At 36.8% G+C, this 15,555-nt stretch overlaps 2 protein-coding genes across 3 annotated transcripts in view; one reads left to right on the plus strand and one right to left on the minus strand.

The window, feature by feature from the left end:
- Window positions 1-10,344, minus strand: part of tbc1d22a (TBC1 domain family, member 22a) — a 283,486-nt gene extending 273,142 nt beyond the window's left edge. For both annotated transcript variants that reach the window (XM_062064592.1, XM_062064593.1), the window contains exons 1-2: window positions 10,022-10,344; window positions 9,524-9,580 (exon numbers count right to left, since the gene is read on the minus strand). In XM_062064592.1, the coding sequence (XP_061920576.1) occupies window positions 9,524-9,580; window positions 10,022-10,083 (119 nt within the window). In that variant the 5' untranslated portion in view covers window positions 10,084-10,344. The remainder of the gene's footprint in view (window positions 1-9,523; window positions 9,581-10,021) is intronic.
- Window positions 10,345-11,969: 1,625 nt separating this feature from the next.
- The window catches only part of cerk (ceramide kinase), a 92,594-nt gene continuing 89,008 nt past the window's right edge, over window positions 11,970-15,555 (plus strand). The window contains exon 1 of the mRNA XM_062064591.1: window positions 11,970-12,197. Coding sequence (XP_061920575.1) covers window positions 12,041-12,197 — 157 coding nt within the window. The 5' untranslated portion in view covers window positions 11,970-12,040. The remainder of the gene's footprint in view (window positions 12,198-15,555) is intronic.

The following is a 15,555-nucleotide window of genomic DNA, read 5'->3' on the forward strand; positions in this document are numbered from 1 at the left end:
TGCGTGCACAGCGTTCATTTATATGACCCAAGCCAAATAACCTTCCTTAGTCATGATGCAGGGAAAAAAATTCAACTAGCCCAAAAAATATGGTCACACATAACATATTCTGCTCATTGAACTCTGTGATTATAAAAAAAATGTCCAATCAGCATAAAAAATCTAAACTACACCCATTAAAATCCATTACAAGGGATGATGGGAAAAATGCAGAACACTTTCTCCACACCTGTCCATGATATTTCTGATTGATTACAAAACTTTAAGGAGTCATGGAAGTAAACCAGGTAGGAATTGAACTTTCACATACTCTTGATATTCAATTATAACAATTATTAATTATATATCCATTATGTTATTATAATATTTAAACACACACACACACATATATACATATATAGTTACTTTGCATGCAGTCGGCTTTCGGGCCCAGGCCAAAATTTTTAAGCCCAATGTGGCGCCACAGTCAAAAAGTTTGGGCACCCCTGATTGAAAAGGGGGTGCCCAAACTTTTTGCTCACCATGGCCAAAGAGAAAATGTGCCGCGGGCCAAAGACAGTGATTTTAAATAGGGTCTCCCAATACAGGTATCAGATATGATATCACCAGGCATCATGCATACTTGAATTATTTTGTAATGTGAAATGTGAAAAAAAGGTTTGGTCAAGTGAAATAAGTCACACGGTAAACAATGGTAGGTATGAAAAACACTAAACTATTTATTTTAACAGTCTGGAACCGACTTATGCTGTCTTTAAGTTGAAGGGTTGTGGTTTTTTTGGTAACACTTGGTGGTCAAAAAAACTCATTAAGTATGACTAGGGCTGGGCTGATAAAACAATATCAATACATTTCACAATAGACAGCGTCCATATCAATATAAAATGCGTTCGATAAAACATTTGATATATATTAATATTTTTTGGTCGGCAGGAAACATATTTTGAAGCAAGATTTGTTGCATGAAGTCACTCACGTGCTGGGAACCCAGCATACAGGAACCAAGAAGTGTCACTGAGCAATGGGAGACACACGCTAACAGCCAATCACGTAACAGTATCAACAACCAAGATAGGTTGCTACGTCTTTCTGTCTCGCTGTGGATTCTCTGTATGGAGTGACAAGAAAAACTGATATCTTGATCTATCAACTCAATAACAGAAATTATCTTTAGTTTTGTTGGTTTTAATGCAGACGGTGAGGCAACATCCTGACACTTCCAATGTGCTGGTGTAATTTGTTGCTTCCCACACTACTCTGTGTCGTGTTCAATAGCTTATGCACTACTGCCTTCTAGTGTCTCAAAATTGAGACTTTGTATGTGTAAGTAATATGCAACTATAATTGCTATTTGATACGTGTTTATCCAATCCAATCCACTTTATTTATATAGCACATTTAAACAACAAAAATGTTTCCAAAGTGCTGCACAACAATATTAAAAAAAATATTCAAATATTAGCCTTTGCTCCACCAATGACTGAATAAAAACAAAAAAATTAATAAATATAAAAACAATATAAAAACAATATAAAAATAAATATGATTAAAAACGATTTTAAAGGGTAAAACCAATTAAAACAGTAAATAGAAATCAATTTTTTTTTTAAACACAGAGGACAACAGAGGACAGAGGACCACACAACTCACGTAGTGTTAAAAGCCAAAGAATAAAAGTGGGTCTTAAGACGAGACTTAACACTCCACTGTGGGAGCAGTTTGAACATGGAGGGGCAGAGTGTTCCAGAGCTTAGGGCCGACCACAGAGAAGGCCCTGTCTCCCCTGGATTTAAGTCTGGTCTTGGGCACCACGAACTGGAGCTGGCTCTCGGACCTCAGAGCGTGCGCAGGAGCGTAAATTTGGATGAGGTCCGAGATATACTGAGGTGCCAGTCCATGTAAAGCTTTAAAAACAAACAGCAAGGTTTTAAAATCAATTCTAAAATGAACAGGGAGCCAGTGCAAACTCTGAAGAATTGGGGTTATATGCTCGCGTTTCCTGGCCCCTGTTAAAAGTCGTGCTGCCGCGTTTTGGACTAACTGCAACCGGGAGAGAGCTTTCTATTGACAATAATAGTGTTTAAGACTGCAATATCATTCAATTAATGACACTTATTACAAGTGTTTGTCCTGTGTGCTTAGCTGTTCTGTAGCCGTTAGCTACTTAGCTGCTTTTACCTTTTGTAAATGAATTGACTAAAATACAAGACCAAACGTGTGTGCTTATTGGAGGACATTTAGATGTTGACTGGGTGTCCAGCACAGTTAAAACACACTAAAGGACTGCTTGTATCAGAGTGCTTACAGTGCATCCGGAGAGTATTCACTTTTCCACATTTTGTTATGTTACAGTTATTCCAAAATGAAATAAATTCATTTTGTCCTCAAAATTCTACCCACAATACCCCAATATGATAATGTGAATTTTTTTATTTTTTTTCAAATTTGCAAATGTAATAAAAAATAAAATAAAAAAATAAACATGTACATAAGTATGCAGACCCTTTGCTCAATACTTTGTCTATGCACTTTTGGCAATTACAGCTTCAAGTCTTTTGGAATACGATGCCACAAGCTTGGCACACCTATCTTTGGGCAGATTCAACCACTCCTCTTTGCTCATTCTTCTTTGCAGTGCGTCTCAAGGAATCATCGGTTTTCACCAAGGATGTCCCTGTACATTGCTGCATTCATCTTTCCCTCAACCCTGACTAGTCCCCCAGTTCTTGTTCGCTGGAAAACACGATCCTGCTGCCACCACCATGCTTCACTGTAGAGATGTTATTAGCCTGGTGATGAGCGGTACGATGGCTGGCATTCATGCCAAAGAGTTCAATCTTTGTCTCATCAGACCAGATAATTGTTTTTCTTGTGGCCTGACTCTTTCAAACTGTGTGCAATCTTAAAGGCCTACTGAAATGCGATTTTCTTATTCAAACGGGGATAGCAGGTCCATTCTATGTGTCATACTTGATCATTTCGCGATATTGCCATATTTTTGCTGAAAGGATTGAGTAGAGAACATCGACGATAAAGTTCATAACTTTTGGTCGCTGATAAAAAAGCCCTGCCTGTAACGGAAGTAGCGGACGATATGCGTGTGACGTCACAGGTTGTGGAGCTCCTCACATCCGCACATTGTTCACAATCATGGCCACCAGCAGCGAGAGGGATTCGGACCGAGAAAGCGACGATTTCCCCATTAATTTGAGCGAGGATGAAAGATTCGTGGATGAGGAAAGTGAGAGTGAAGGACTACAGGGCAGTGGGAGCAATTCAGATAGGGAAGATGCTGTGAGAGGCGGGTGGGACCTGATATTCAGCTGGGAATGACTAAAACAGTAAATAAACACAAGACATATATATATACTCTATTAGCCACAACACAACCAGGCTTATATTTAATATGCCACAAATGAATCCCGCATAACAAACACCTCCCCCATCCCATCCATATAACCCGCCAATACAACTCAAAAAACCTGCACAACACACTCAATCCCACAGCCCAAAGTACCGTTCACCTCCCCAAAGTTCATACAGCACATATATTTCCCCAAAGTCCCCAAAGTTACGTACGTGACATGCACATAGCGGGACGCACGTACGGGCAAGCGATCAAATGTTTGGAAGCCGCAGCTGCGTACTCACGGTACCGCGTCTCTGTTGTCCCAGTTCTCCACAGGCCAATGGTAAAGCTTGACTGTCATCTTTCAGGAATGTAAACAATGAAACACCGGCTGTGTTATCCGGCACAACAGTCAGGGGGTGCATTCTACGGCGGGGGTGCGTTATCCGGCACAACACCTGCCGCAATACACCGCTTCCCACCTACAGCTTTCTTCTTTGCTGTCTCCATTGTTCATTGAACAAATTGCAAAAGATTCACCAACACAGATGTCCAGAATACTGTGGAATTTTGCGATGAAAACAGACGACTTAATAGCTGGCCACCATCCTGTCCCAAAATGTCCTCTACAATCCGTGATGTCACGCGCAGGCGTCATCATACCGAGACGTTTTCAGCAGGATATTCCGCGCGAAATTTAAAATTGCACTTAAGTAAGCTAACCCGGCCGTATTGGCATGTGTTGCAATGTTAAGATTTCATCATTGATATATAAACTATCAGACTGCGTGGTCGGTAGTAGTGGGTTTCAGTAGGCCTTTAGGAGTGGCCAAAATTATTAAATCTACTAGTTAAAAAAACCTTCTGCCTTGTTTTTTATGAATAGTTAGGCCTACTATGCTACTGTCTTTTAATGTTCGTCCTTAAAAGAACAGTGTTTTCTGAGGTGGTGCTTAGTGAAAAAAGTTTGAAAACCACTGGTATAGCAGTTAGATTAAAGAGCTTGTACGGTCAAAATAAATTGCATGATTAATCTAAGTGTGTTCATGATTAACGTGATCATTTTTGTGATTATTGTCATGGGTCATTTTGTTAATTTTGACAGCCCTAAAAAAAATACATAGTTCTATTTTCTAAACATGCACTGTAAAATCCTTGCTATATGCCTAAACAGAGAAAGAAAAAAAACTTGATTAGTATCCTGCAATGTTGTTCAACCACAACCAGATTTTCCAGTATGGTCACTTCAGAACTAGCTGAGAAGGTATGGCGAAAACAGAACGCCTTACAAAACTTAAACTCTCACTAGACTTGAGAATCGAAAAAAAGGTTCTTGTTAAGAACCGCCTCCCAAGTTTTCAATTCCTGGGAATCCTTTGACAGTCTTTTTAATGACTCCCTTATCAATGTCTGTGGGCACGCATGACGTCACCATGCACTGTGCCGATCAGCAACACAGACGTTAGAATCATTCACGAGAAAGGAAGACAACAGGGAAACCTTCAATACTTGCAAAGTTTATATTGCATCAAATTGAGAAAATACTAGCAGAAACATTAGAGCATGTGATAACCTTGAATGAATGACACGTTTTGCATCCCCTCAGAGGCAGAAGTGAATCACCACCAGCAACTAGTCCAATGATAATCCTGCAGGTAATTAAACTAACACTGCCTCCTATCGTGTTAAAACATGCCATTATTCACTGTAAACGCGAAATGAATGTTTCTCATGCATCACATGACGGGACAGCGTCCGACAGGTAGTTTGCACGCTCCTTTCCTAAGAAGTGTTCTCCACAGCTGGAGACACTGTGATTAGTCAGAAATATCACGTGTGCTTCCTAAAAAAGTAGATATGCTTAATATTTATAATTTTACCACACCTAATGTGTGTGTGATTATCGTTGGGACTTTAACTTTATTCTGAAAAAATAACGGATAATTGTTATAGTTGATGGTTGAAAAATTGCAGTGTACAGTTCTATTAGATATGCTTGTGTTTGCCATTGACTTACGCAGTATGTATCGTTCTATACATTTTTTAAAAACAATACTTTTTACTTCTATTTGAAAAAAGTCAAACATGTTACTTAACTTTTTTTGTAATTGTCATGTCACAGAATAATTTGTTAAATTGTGTTTATTACGACAGTAGAATATTTATTTTTTATTATATTAGAGTCACACACTTGAATACTGGTTTATTAACCTGGACACATTTATTAAACCTCATAAATGTGCACTGTCTGCAAACCGGTCAGTAACTGTGAAATATATTGAATCCATCATGTATATATTGTTTATCTTGTACATATGCTATCATAGTAAACATACTTGGCACTTTTGTTTATTGTATTGCTTTTTTATCTATATTGGAAGAATTGCAACAATAAAATTGCAACAATATTATCTTGATTTTGTATGTGCTTTATGTCATATTTTTATTCATTATGGTACTTTTTTGTCACTTTGAATATGGTACACTAATGAGTACATTGTAGGCCATTGGTTCTTTGCTTTATTTTTGCCAAAAATAGAAATCTATTTTTATATTGCTCTTTTTTATTTTTGGTATTATCTAGGGCTGCAACTAACGATTAATTTGATAATCGATTAATCTGTCGATTATTACTTTGATTAATCGATTAATAATCGGATAAAAGAGACAAACTACATTTCTATCCTTTCCAGTATTTTATTGAAAAAAAACAGCATACTGGCACCATGTTGTGGACATTGGGGGTGCAGCATACACCAATAATAACACAGAAATGTAACTCATCAGAACTGAATCAGATATTGTACACGTTTCTGTTGTGAATAATAAAGGATTCATTTTAGGCTGCCTCTGAATAATAGCATGAAATATTCCAGCACCTTCATAACGTTTAGTTATACTAAAGCGTCACTCAAATCTAAATATATTTATATAGCTTTATCGGCCCGGCTACATTGATCCATTATGAAACCAACCTGAGATATTTCTGTCCGTTTATTTCGAAATTGGTAACCGTGCGTTTTCTCTCTCAAAACGGAGTCAAATGTGCCGGAGACACATTATCAGCCCCGCGTTGCAGCAAAGGCATAACTTTAACGTTACTCACAAAAAAGCTGAACTCATGAATGCTTGTTGCCACTATGGACTTAAAAAGTTACGTACTGTGAGTTCTTCCCTTCAGCCATGGCTCCAACATGTTTCCTTTTCAGGTGCTCCTGAAGCAATGTTGTACTTCCGTGCCATTTTGCAGGAAACGCTCTTCTTTGAAGTCTTTAAAGTGAAGTGTTCCCACACTTTTGACGACTTAGGTCGTACACTTTTCTCCATTGAAGCAATAACCTCAAGATGTTTCTCCGCTAAACTATCGGAAGTGTTTTCCTGCGCCATTTTTCGAATTTTTCCAGCAAAGGAGACGCCGTCGTCACGTGAGCTGCACATGACACATGATTGGCTAGCTTACGCCACCTCATGAGACGTAGCCTCAGCGCCGCCCTGGCGCTGTTTTGTACTGTTTTTGTACTTATTTTGATTATTGTTTCTCAGCTGTTTGTAAATGTTGCAGTTTATAAATAAAGGTTTATAAAACAAAAAAAAACAACGACAAAAAAATAACCGGAAAAAAAAAAAAAAAAGCCTCCGCGCATGTGCATAGCATAGTTCCAACGAATCGATGACTAAATTAATCGCCAACTATTTTGGTAATCTTTTTTAATAGATTTAATCGATTAGTTGTTGCAGCCCTAGTATTAACATTATTATGTAAACTCCCAAGTTATTTTTGTTTTGTTTTTTGTTGCTATTTTTGTATAACTACATTTTATTATTGATCATGTTGTGGTTCGGGCATCTGCTCAGGATGCCACTCGAACGCCTCCTTAGGGACTATGTCTCCCGGCTGGCCAGGGAACGCCTAGGGATCCCTCGGGAGGAGCTGGACGAAGTGGCTGGGGAGAGGGAAGTCTGGGCTTCTCTGCTTTGGCTGCTGCCCCCGCGACTCGACCTCGGATAAGCGGAAGAAAATGGATGGATGGATCATGTTGTACTGCATTGTAATCTTTTGTTTTGTGAATATGTGATGTTTTTTGCCTGGACTCTAGGAAGAATAGTCTCCACTGCGGTGTTGACTATTGGGGATCCTTAATAAACTAAATAAACACCCCAATTTCCCCGTTAGGAATTAATAAAGTATTTCTGACTCTGATATTATAGTTATTTTCAAAACAAAATGCTTTTGTCTGGCATTCCATCGAGGCTGTGGTTTTTTTTAAGACCTCACTGTTGTGTTTGTACACCCATGATTTTTTTCTAAACGACAGCAAATTAAGTTGACGCTAGTCAAGACGCTAGTCAACTTGTTTGCTGATATTAAATCCAAATAGAAATCAATAAGAGAATTGATAACAAACCGTAAAGCAGACTCGATAGTAGTAATTAGTAGGGATGTCCGATAATATCGGACTGCCGATAATATCGGCCGATAAATGCTTTAAAATGTAATATCGGAAATTATCGGAATAGGTTTCAAAATTATCGGTATCGGTTTCAAAAAGTAAAATGTATGACTTTTTAAAACGCCGCTGTGTACACGGACGTAGGGAGAAGTACAGAGCGCCGATAAACCTTAAAGGCTCTGCCTTTGTGTGCCGGCCCAATCACATAATATCTACGGCTTTTCACACCCACAAGTGAATGCAAGGCATACTTGGTCAACAGCCATACAGGTCACACTGAGGGTGACCGTGTAAACAACTTTAACACTGTTACAAATATGCGCCACACTGTGAACCCACACCAAACAAGAATGACAAACACATTTTGGGAGAACATCCGCACCGTAACACAACATAAACACAACAGAACAAATACCCAGAACCCCTTGCAGATGCTTGTTTTCATTCAGAAAAATCTACCTCTCACACGTGATGACGAGGAGAAAAAGAATTAGCCCACTCTATGAGCTTCATCTGTGGCACAAATAGTCCGGACTGAGTGAAGCTGTTTTATTTATGTTTTGTGCCTTTTTCCCCCCATGCACTTTAAAGGACGGCTGTGTTTTCTACTAGTCTAGACTGAAGCAGTTGTATTAATGTTCATGCACTTTAAAGGATGGCTGTGTTATCTACTAGTCTAGACTGAAGCAGTTTTTTATTTTTGTGCCTTTCTTGTTTTTATTTGCACATTTTTGTTACTCATACGAATACGTTAAGAACAGGGCAGATTGAGCCCAGTTTAGAGTATACTCTGGACTGAAGCTGTGTGCCTTCATTGTTTTTGTAGCTGTTGTTTTGAGGCGTGTTTAAAAAAAAAAAAGCACTTTGTGAAAGTCAAAGTATAGTATTTCCCATAGTTGTAGTGGGTATCAGGATTATTTCAATCAATCAATCAATCAATGTTTATTTATATAGCCCTAAATCCCAAGTGTCTCAAAGGGCTGTACAAGCCACAACGACATCCTCTGTATTTCAGGGAGAGCATGTCCCACATTCCAAGCTGCTGTTTTGAGGCATGTTAAAAACAATAATGCACTTTGTGACTTCAATAATAAATATGGCAGTGCCATGTTGGCACTTTTTTCCATAACTTGAGTTGATTTATTTAGGAAAACCTTGTTTCATTGTTTAATGCAACCAGCGGGCCATCACAACAAAATTAGGCATAATAATGTGTTAATTCCATGACTGTATGTATCTGTATCGGTAATTAAGAGTTGGACAATATCGGAATATCGGATATCGCCAAAAAAGCCATTATCGGACATCCCTATAATATACGGTATAGCTTGGTTGGTAGAGTGGCCGTGCCAGCAACTTGAGGGCTCCAGGTTCGATCCCCGCTTCCGCCATCCTAGTCACTGCCGTTGTGTCCTTTACCCACCTGCTCCCAGTGCCACCCACACTGGTTTAAATGTAACTTAGATATTGGGTTTCACTATGTAAAGCGCTTTGAGTCACTAGAGAAAAAGCGCTATATAAATATAATTCACTTCACTTCAATTAGTAACTGTTCTCAATTTCCATGCTTAACTCTGTGTATAATAAAATAAACCAACGGTGTCACATGACTGAAAACTGCATTCAATGCATAATAAAGGTAGTGCATGGACTGTTACTAACTAAAAACTGCCAATCAAGAGAATGACAATGTAATACAACCCCCAAGTGCCCAGAAACTTACTTCGCATGGAGGAGTGGATCAAAAGGTGGGTGTTGCGCGCCATACACATGCTGAATGCTGAGGAAGTGAGAGAAAGAGAGACTCAATGAACTGATTGTCAAGCCATTCATGCACATGCTAGCTTTGGTAATCTCAGCAATGTTAACTTTTTATTAAAAAAATAAGTCAGATGACATTCTGCTGTAGAATCAGAGCTACTCCGTGATGCCAAGTGGCTGTTGTGTAATAGTTCGATCCCTGATTGCACTGTGACACATTTCATGGGATGCTATTAGCATATTAGCACCTCTTAGTTAGCCTGTTTGGAGCGAGTCAAAAGCACCCGCCTGACTAATATGTCGTAGATACCGCGCCATGTAAGCGGGGTTAAAAGTCGCGAACGCTACGCCAAAGAGCTTGACAGTGACTGAAAGTGAAACTTGTGCTTAAATCACAGCACTGGAGTGAATGAAGCTAGCTAGGCTAATCTAGCCAACCGTAGGGGAACACGTCACTCACCTGCCAGGAACCTTCGCTGCGTTTCTTTTCCAGAACTGTTTTTTACTGCCGTCACTCGACATTTTCCCCCCTCGGATCCAACCGGTCCTAAACACGGACGTCCGGACGCTGTCGCTCCCTCTAAAACGTCAAATGTGTCTTTATTTACTCCTGGTTGCTTCCTGCAGGACTCAGAGCGCTGCCATGTTGGTACAGGCTAATCGGTGAGTAAACGCGTGTGTGATTGGCCGCGAAGGTACTTCCTCGTTTTGAGCCAATCAGAAGTGAGATTTGCCCCAAGGTGGTTTGAGAAGCCGGTGACGTCATGGTTCACCGCCATGGTTCTGTTGACAAGACAAATAAAAACCGTGTCAATCACGAGAGACCACTAGCATCAGTACCACAAAGAGGGAAATGTAGTTAATTATGAATGATACTTCACATTAAAATTAAAAAAAAGTCAAGGTACATGGTGCGCTTGTAACCTAAAATACTTGACTAAAATTTAAAAACAAACCTTCATTTCTCCCACAATATGGACATGTATGTTTCAGAGCAGCACATTTTTAGGTGTAATGTAATATTTTATATCAATATACAACATACAGTGGCAATAGTAATAATTATGCTGATAGTATATATTTGACTGTATTATGGTTGAAAAACTTACTTGGGTGTTACCATTTAGTGGTCACGGAATATGTACTGTACTGTGCAATCTACTAATAAAAGTCTGAATAAATCAATCAAAGTATATATTTGTACCATGAATTGATTAACGTGGACCCCGACTTAAACAAGTTGAAAAACTTATTCGGGTGTTACCATTTAGTGGTCAATTGTACAGAATATGTACTGTACTGTGTAAACTGTACTGTTTCATATAATGTGTTCTCTTTCTTTGCAATACTACTAATAAAAGTTTCAATCAATCAAAAACAAGCATAATCAATTTAAATACACAATTAATAGAAAGTATGTGACTTTACTGTGACGAACGATGCCTAAGGCAAACTTTTTCCACAAACTGAAAAGTCAAAGTATGCGGGGGCTATTCTGACATTTTTTTATTATGTTAACAAAAAGATGCAAAAACAGACATTACGTGTTATTTTTAAAGACAACACTTGGAATACTTTGTTCCATAAAACACAAATATGACACTAATAGTTACAGCAGGGGTGTCCAAAGTGTGGCCAGGGGGCCATTTACGGACAGCAGCTCGGGTGTATATATATCGTCCCAAAAAAAAAAAAAGTACAAATGTAAGAAAAATAGCTAAAATACACAATGTAACGACAAAAAGCTGAAATGTTGATACTAATAAGTATTATTAATACAATTTCTAACGTATAACACAACGTGGACTCTAACTTTTTACACTGTTTGTAGGATTTATTTGACAAAATAAAGAAAATCAACATTTGCCCCAATTACTAAGACTTTTCAAATTTTGTACAACATTTCCAGCTGTGTTATCATTACATTACGTCTTTTTGCCCATTTTTCCTATATTTTTTCTGTTGTTTTTTTTCCCCCCAACAACATGTTGCGGGCCAACAAAACTTAAGCTGCGGGCTGCAAATGGCCCCCGGACCGCACTTTAGACACAGCTGATCTACAGTAAGGGTTTGTATTCATGTATTCAGCTAGAACATGGTGGAAGCTCCTGCTTTGTGTCATGAAGGGAGTTTACGCATACAATTGAGGTTGTGAAAAGGAAAGAACACCCACTCTGCCTCATTTCCTGGTCCAATGTAGCTCTGCAAACTTTTGGGAAAATGCCAGTATAGAATTATTAAGCCTGCCTTATAAATAAGTGATAATATTGTTGTTCAACAAGCTGATCCTGTGCATGGTTTATAAACTTTTCCCCCCCGCTCAGGAGTGACTCATCCACCTCACACATAATCTTCGTTTCGAATTGTCTCTCCGGGACAACACACACACACACGCACACACACACACACTCACAGCACTCATTCTGTCATTGTAGCTGCTAAAAAGTTGACGTCAGGAGCACCCAATGAGAGCTAAACAATGGATAATCAATATCACAGATGTATATTGTCCTCACAACTTTTCCACAAATACGGAGGAGTACACGTGACTCTTTATAACGACATTTTGACATGGAAGGACGTTTGGACGGTCACCAATAATAGAAGTTATGGCATCGGCAGCAAGCCCCAACCAGGTAGGTGGAGGTGCATTGTAATGGTTGGTTACTTCTTTACAGTATAATAGGAAGTATTGAAAAACTATTGAATGAGATATTCAAAACCTTTATTTTTTTCATAGATGTTTTTCTTCTCGGATTATCATTATGGTTTTTGATATTTTCTGTTTGTACAATTTTCTGCAGTTATTGCAAGTTTTTTTTAATTTGTACTTTTATTTTTTACTTAATTTGTTTGTGCTATTTGTTTTATTATTAATACTATTTGTTATTATTTTTTTATTGTAATGAATTATTATTTTCATTATTATATTATTTTATTAATATTTGAAATTTAAAAAAATTAAGACAATCCGAAAATCTGACGGGTCATCTCTTGTTTGTATTGGCATTTTACTCTAATCTTCAATAAAAAAAATTAAGAGAATTATTTATTTGAAAATATATTATTGTTATTATTATTGTCATTCATTTTGTATTATTATTATTTTAATCACATATTTATTTAGTAAAATCATCTGTGGCAATTTTTTTTTAGAATGTTTTAAAATGTGTACTATATATACATAAATATATACGTATATATAATTTTACTATAAATTGTAATCACATATTAATCTGTGATATAATGTGTCAGTTGAATTTTCTACAATTATTGCAATCATTTTACTTTATTTGGATTACATTTTAACTGGTATTTGATTCAAAAACTTTTTTTTTTTCAATTTACGTTTTTTATTTTTATTATTAATATTATTTTATCATTATTATAAATTGTGAGAACATTTTTTATCTGCAAAATAATCTGTGTGGCAATGTCATTTCTTGCCATTATTACAAGTATTTTTACTTTATGTTTTTTAAAACGGCTATTTAAAAAAATGTTTTATTATTATTGTTATTAAATTATTAATATTATAAATTGTAACCACAATTACAATTGGTGTAATGTTCTATTTTGCAGTTGAATGTCCTACAATAATTCCAAATATTTTACTTGGAATAGATTTTTTTAAACTGGTATTAATTTAAAAAATTTTTTTTTTTTTTTACAAAACTGTAAGGACATTTATAATGTATAAAAAAAATCTGTGGTAATGTACTACAATCATTGCAAATATATTTATCTTTATCTTTTTAGTTACTAATACCAATTTATAATCATCTGTGTTGAATTGACTGTACTAGTATTATCATAAGTAGTATTAATGACAATTATTATCCGTACTATTCCATTAATCGAAACAATACAGCATTATAATATATTTTTGTATGTATAGCTATTGTATTTTTTTATTTTTTTTCATCAAAAGTGGTGCCAATTTGCAATTACGTTGATGCCAGCCTGACCCGACTTTAAGTCGACTTACTTCCTATTAGCCCAACTAACGTATAATTTCCACAAGAATGGAAATCTGCATGTCGACAAGATGGTCCATTAGTGATCGTACGCCCTCGTCCATTTCAGCGGCACTGGAAATGTTGGCACCTTCCATCAATGCAGACATCTGTATTAACTCCGGAGGGGCTAATGTTTGTTCAACTAGACGAGATGTTCCCCGACTTGCAATTATTATTGTACCATATCGAGTGGAGCGATTACAGCTGCCACTGCACACTTTAGTTGGAACCTATGGCCATTGACCTTCTTCAAAGTGCTATAAAGAGCCCTATAATAACCTGCCATAAAACACTTCCTTTTATCGAGCCAATGTTCGACTTGAACACATCAAAACGCCCCTTAGTGATCATCAGAACCATGTCGCTCTAATCTCCTGAAGGCGTCAAAACTTCCCAGTGACATGTTTAAGATGCATGGTGCAGTTCCGGATGTAATCCTGCTCAATGTGCAAATGAGGAGTTGGAGGGATTGGAATATATCAGTGGAAAGTTAATGGCGAGGAGACCAGATCCAAGCTGTGCCACAATTACTCACAATACCATGCAGCAGGTCCACCTTGGCCTGCTTTGACTGTCTATCTTACTTGAAACATCAACCTGACGTCCAAGTGAGTGGAAATGCCAAAAGGAATCTCTATGAGCAGCAAACTTCACTCGTGTCTTGTCGCGTGGATTTGCTCAGGAGAAGAGCATCTGTCAGTCACAAGGAAGAGAAGGTATCCTGAGTTTGGAACACACACACACACACACACGCACGCACACATTCACACACACACATACCCACACAGAGCAAACAAAATCCAATCATTACAGTGCAAGTCTCCAGTCAATGTCCACATAATGCTGCCAATCCCTCCTTGGATATACAATGCAAGCTCCCACCTTAAGGGGAGATCTTTGAATAAGTCATGGCGTATGCTTTAGCCCCACTCGCCTTCAAATGCTCAGTGAGAAAAAGGATCTGCAGCAGTCCCCCACCCCCGTAAGCCTCGCAGAGCTCCCTGTTGGCCCACGGGGGGGGGGGTCTGGATATTGGCTTTTCGGTTAAAGGTAAAGCTGGAAACAGATCCTATACATTACACTCCTGGAATCACTTACAGCTATACGGTAAATACAGGAAAAATGGGAACAATTTTGCATCATTAAATATACTATTGGTATATGTTTTAACAAAAAGAAAAACAGGCTTTAATTAAAAAATTAAATAAAATAATTTAATTAAAGAAAAATATTTTCAATAATTATAGGGAATAAAACCTGCTACTATATATTCTGTTAAAAAAAATGAATGCATGCATACCAAGTTTCATCCAGCAGTTTTATAGTAAATGAAATATATTTTAGAAATCAATTGAATCAAAGGATTGATAAATAAACAAATAATGAAATAAATGTTGTAATAATTGTAAAGCTAATTGTATTACTGATCAAGGAAACAAAAATAAATATAACTAATAATAATAATAATAATACATATAATAAATACATAAATAAATAAATATGTTTAAAACAAGAATTATGCAAAAAAAAATATCAAAATACATATTATAGGCAATTAAATCCACTCCTATGGAATCTGTTATAGATTAAAAAATGGAAAGATGGAATGCATGTATACCCTGTTTATAATACAAAGCACAATTGTAATAAACAAATACTTTAAAAAAATCAAAATGAATTAAATAAAAAAATAAAATGTAAAAATACACTTGCAATAATTGTGTTATTGAAAAAAATTTTTTTATATAGCCAAGGATATTTTAAAATAAAAAAAATATAAAAATAAAATGTTCAAATAACTATTTTTTTAAAGTTAAGTACTTGCAATAATCATAGGGAATGGAATTACCTACTATAGAATCTGTGTTATAGATTAAAAACATCAAATTCATGCAGACCCTAAGAGTAATAATAATAGTAAGTAAAATACCTTTAAAAAATGGAACATTACATAACATATACTTAGAAGAAATGA

The sequence above is a fragment of the Entelurus aequoreus genome, linkage group LG12 (assembly GCF_033978785.1).
Source record: "Entelurus aequoreus isolate RoL-2023_Sb linkage group LG12, RoL_Eaeq_v1.1, whole genome shotgun sequence".
Taxonomy (NCBI): domain Eukaryota; kingdom Metazoa; phylum Chordata; class Actinopteri; order Syngnathiformes; family Syngnathidae; genus Entelurus; species Entelurus aequoreus.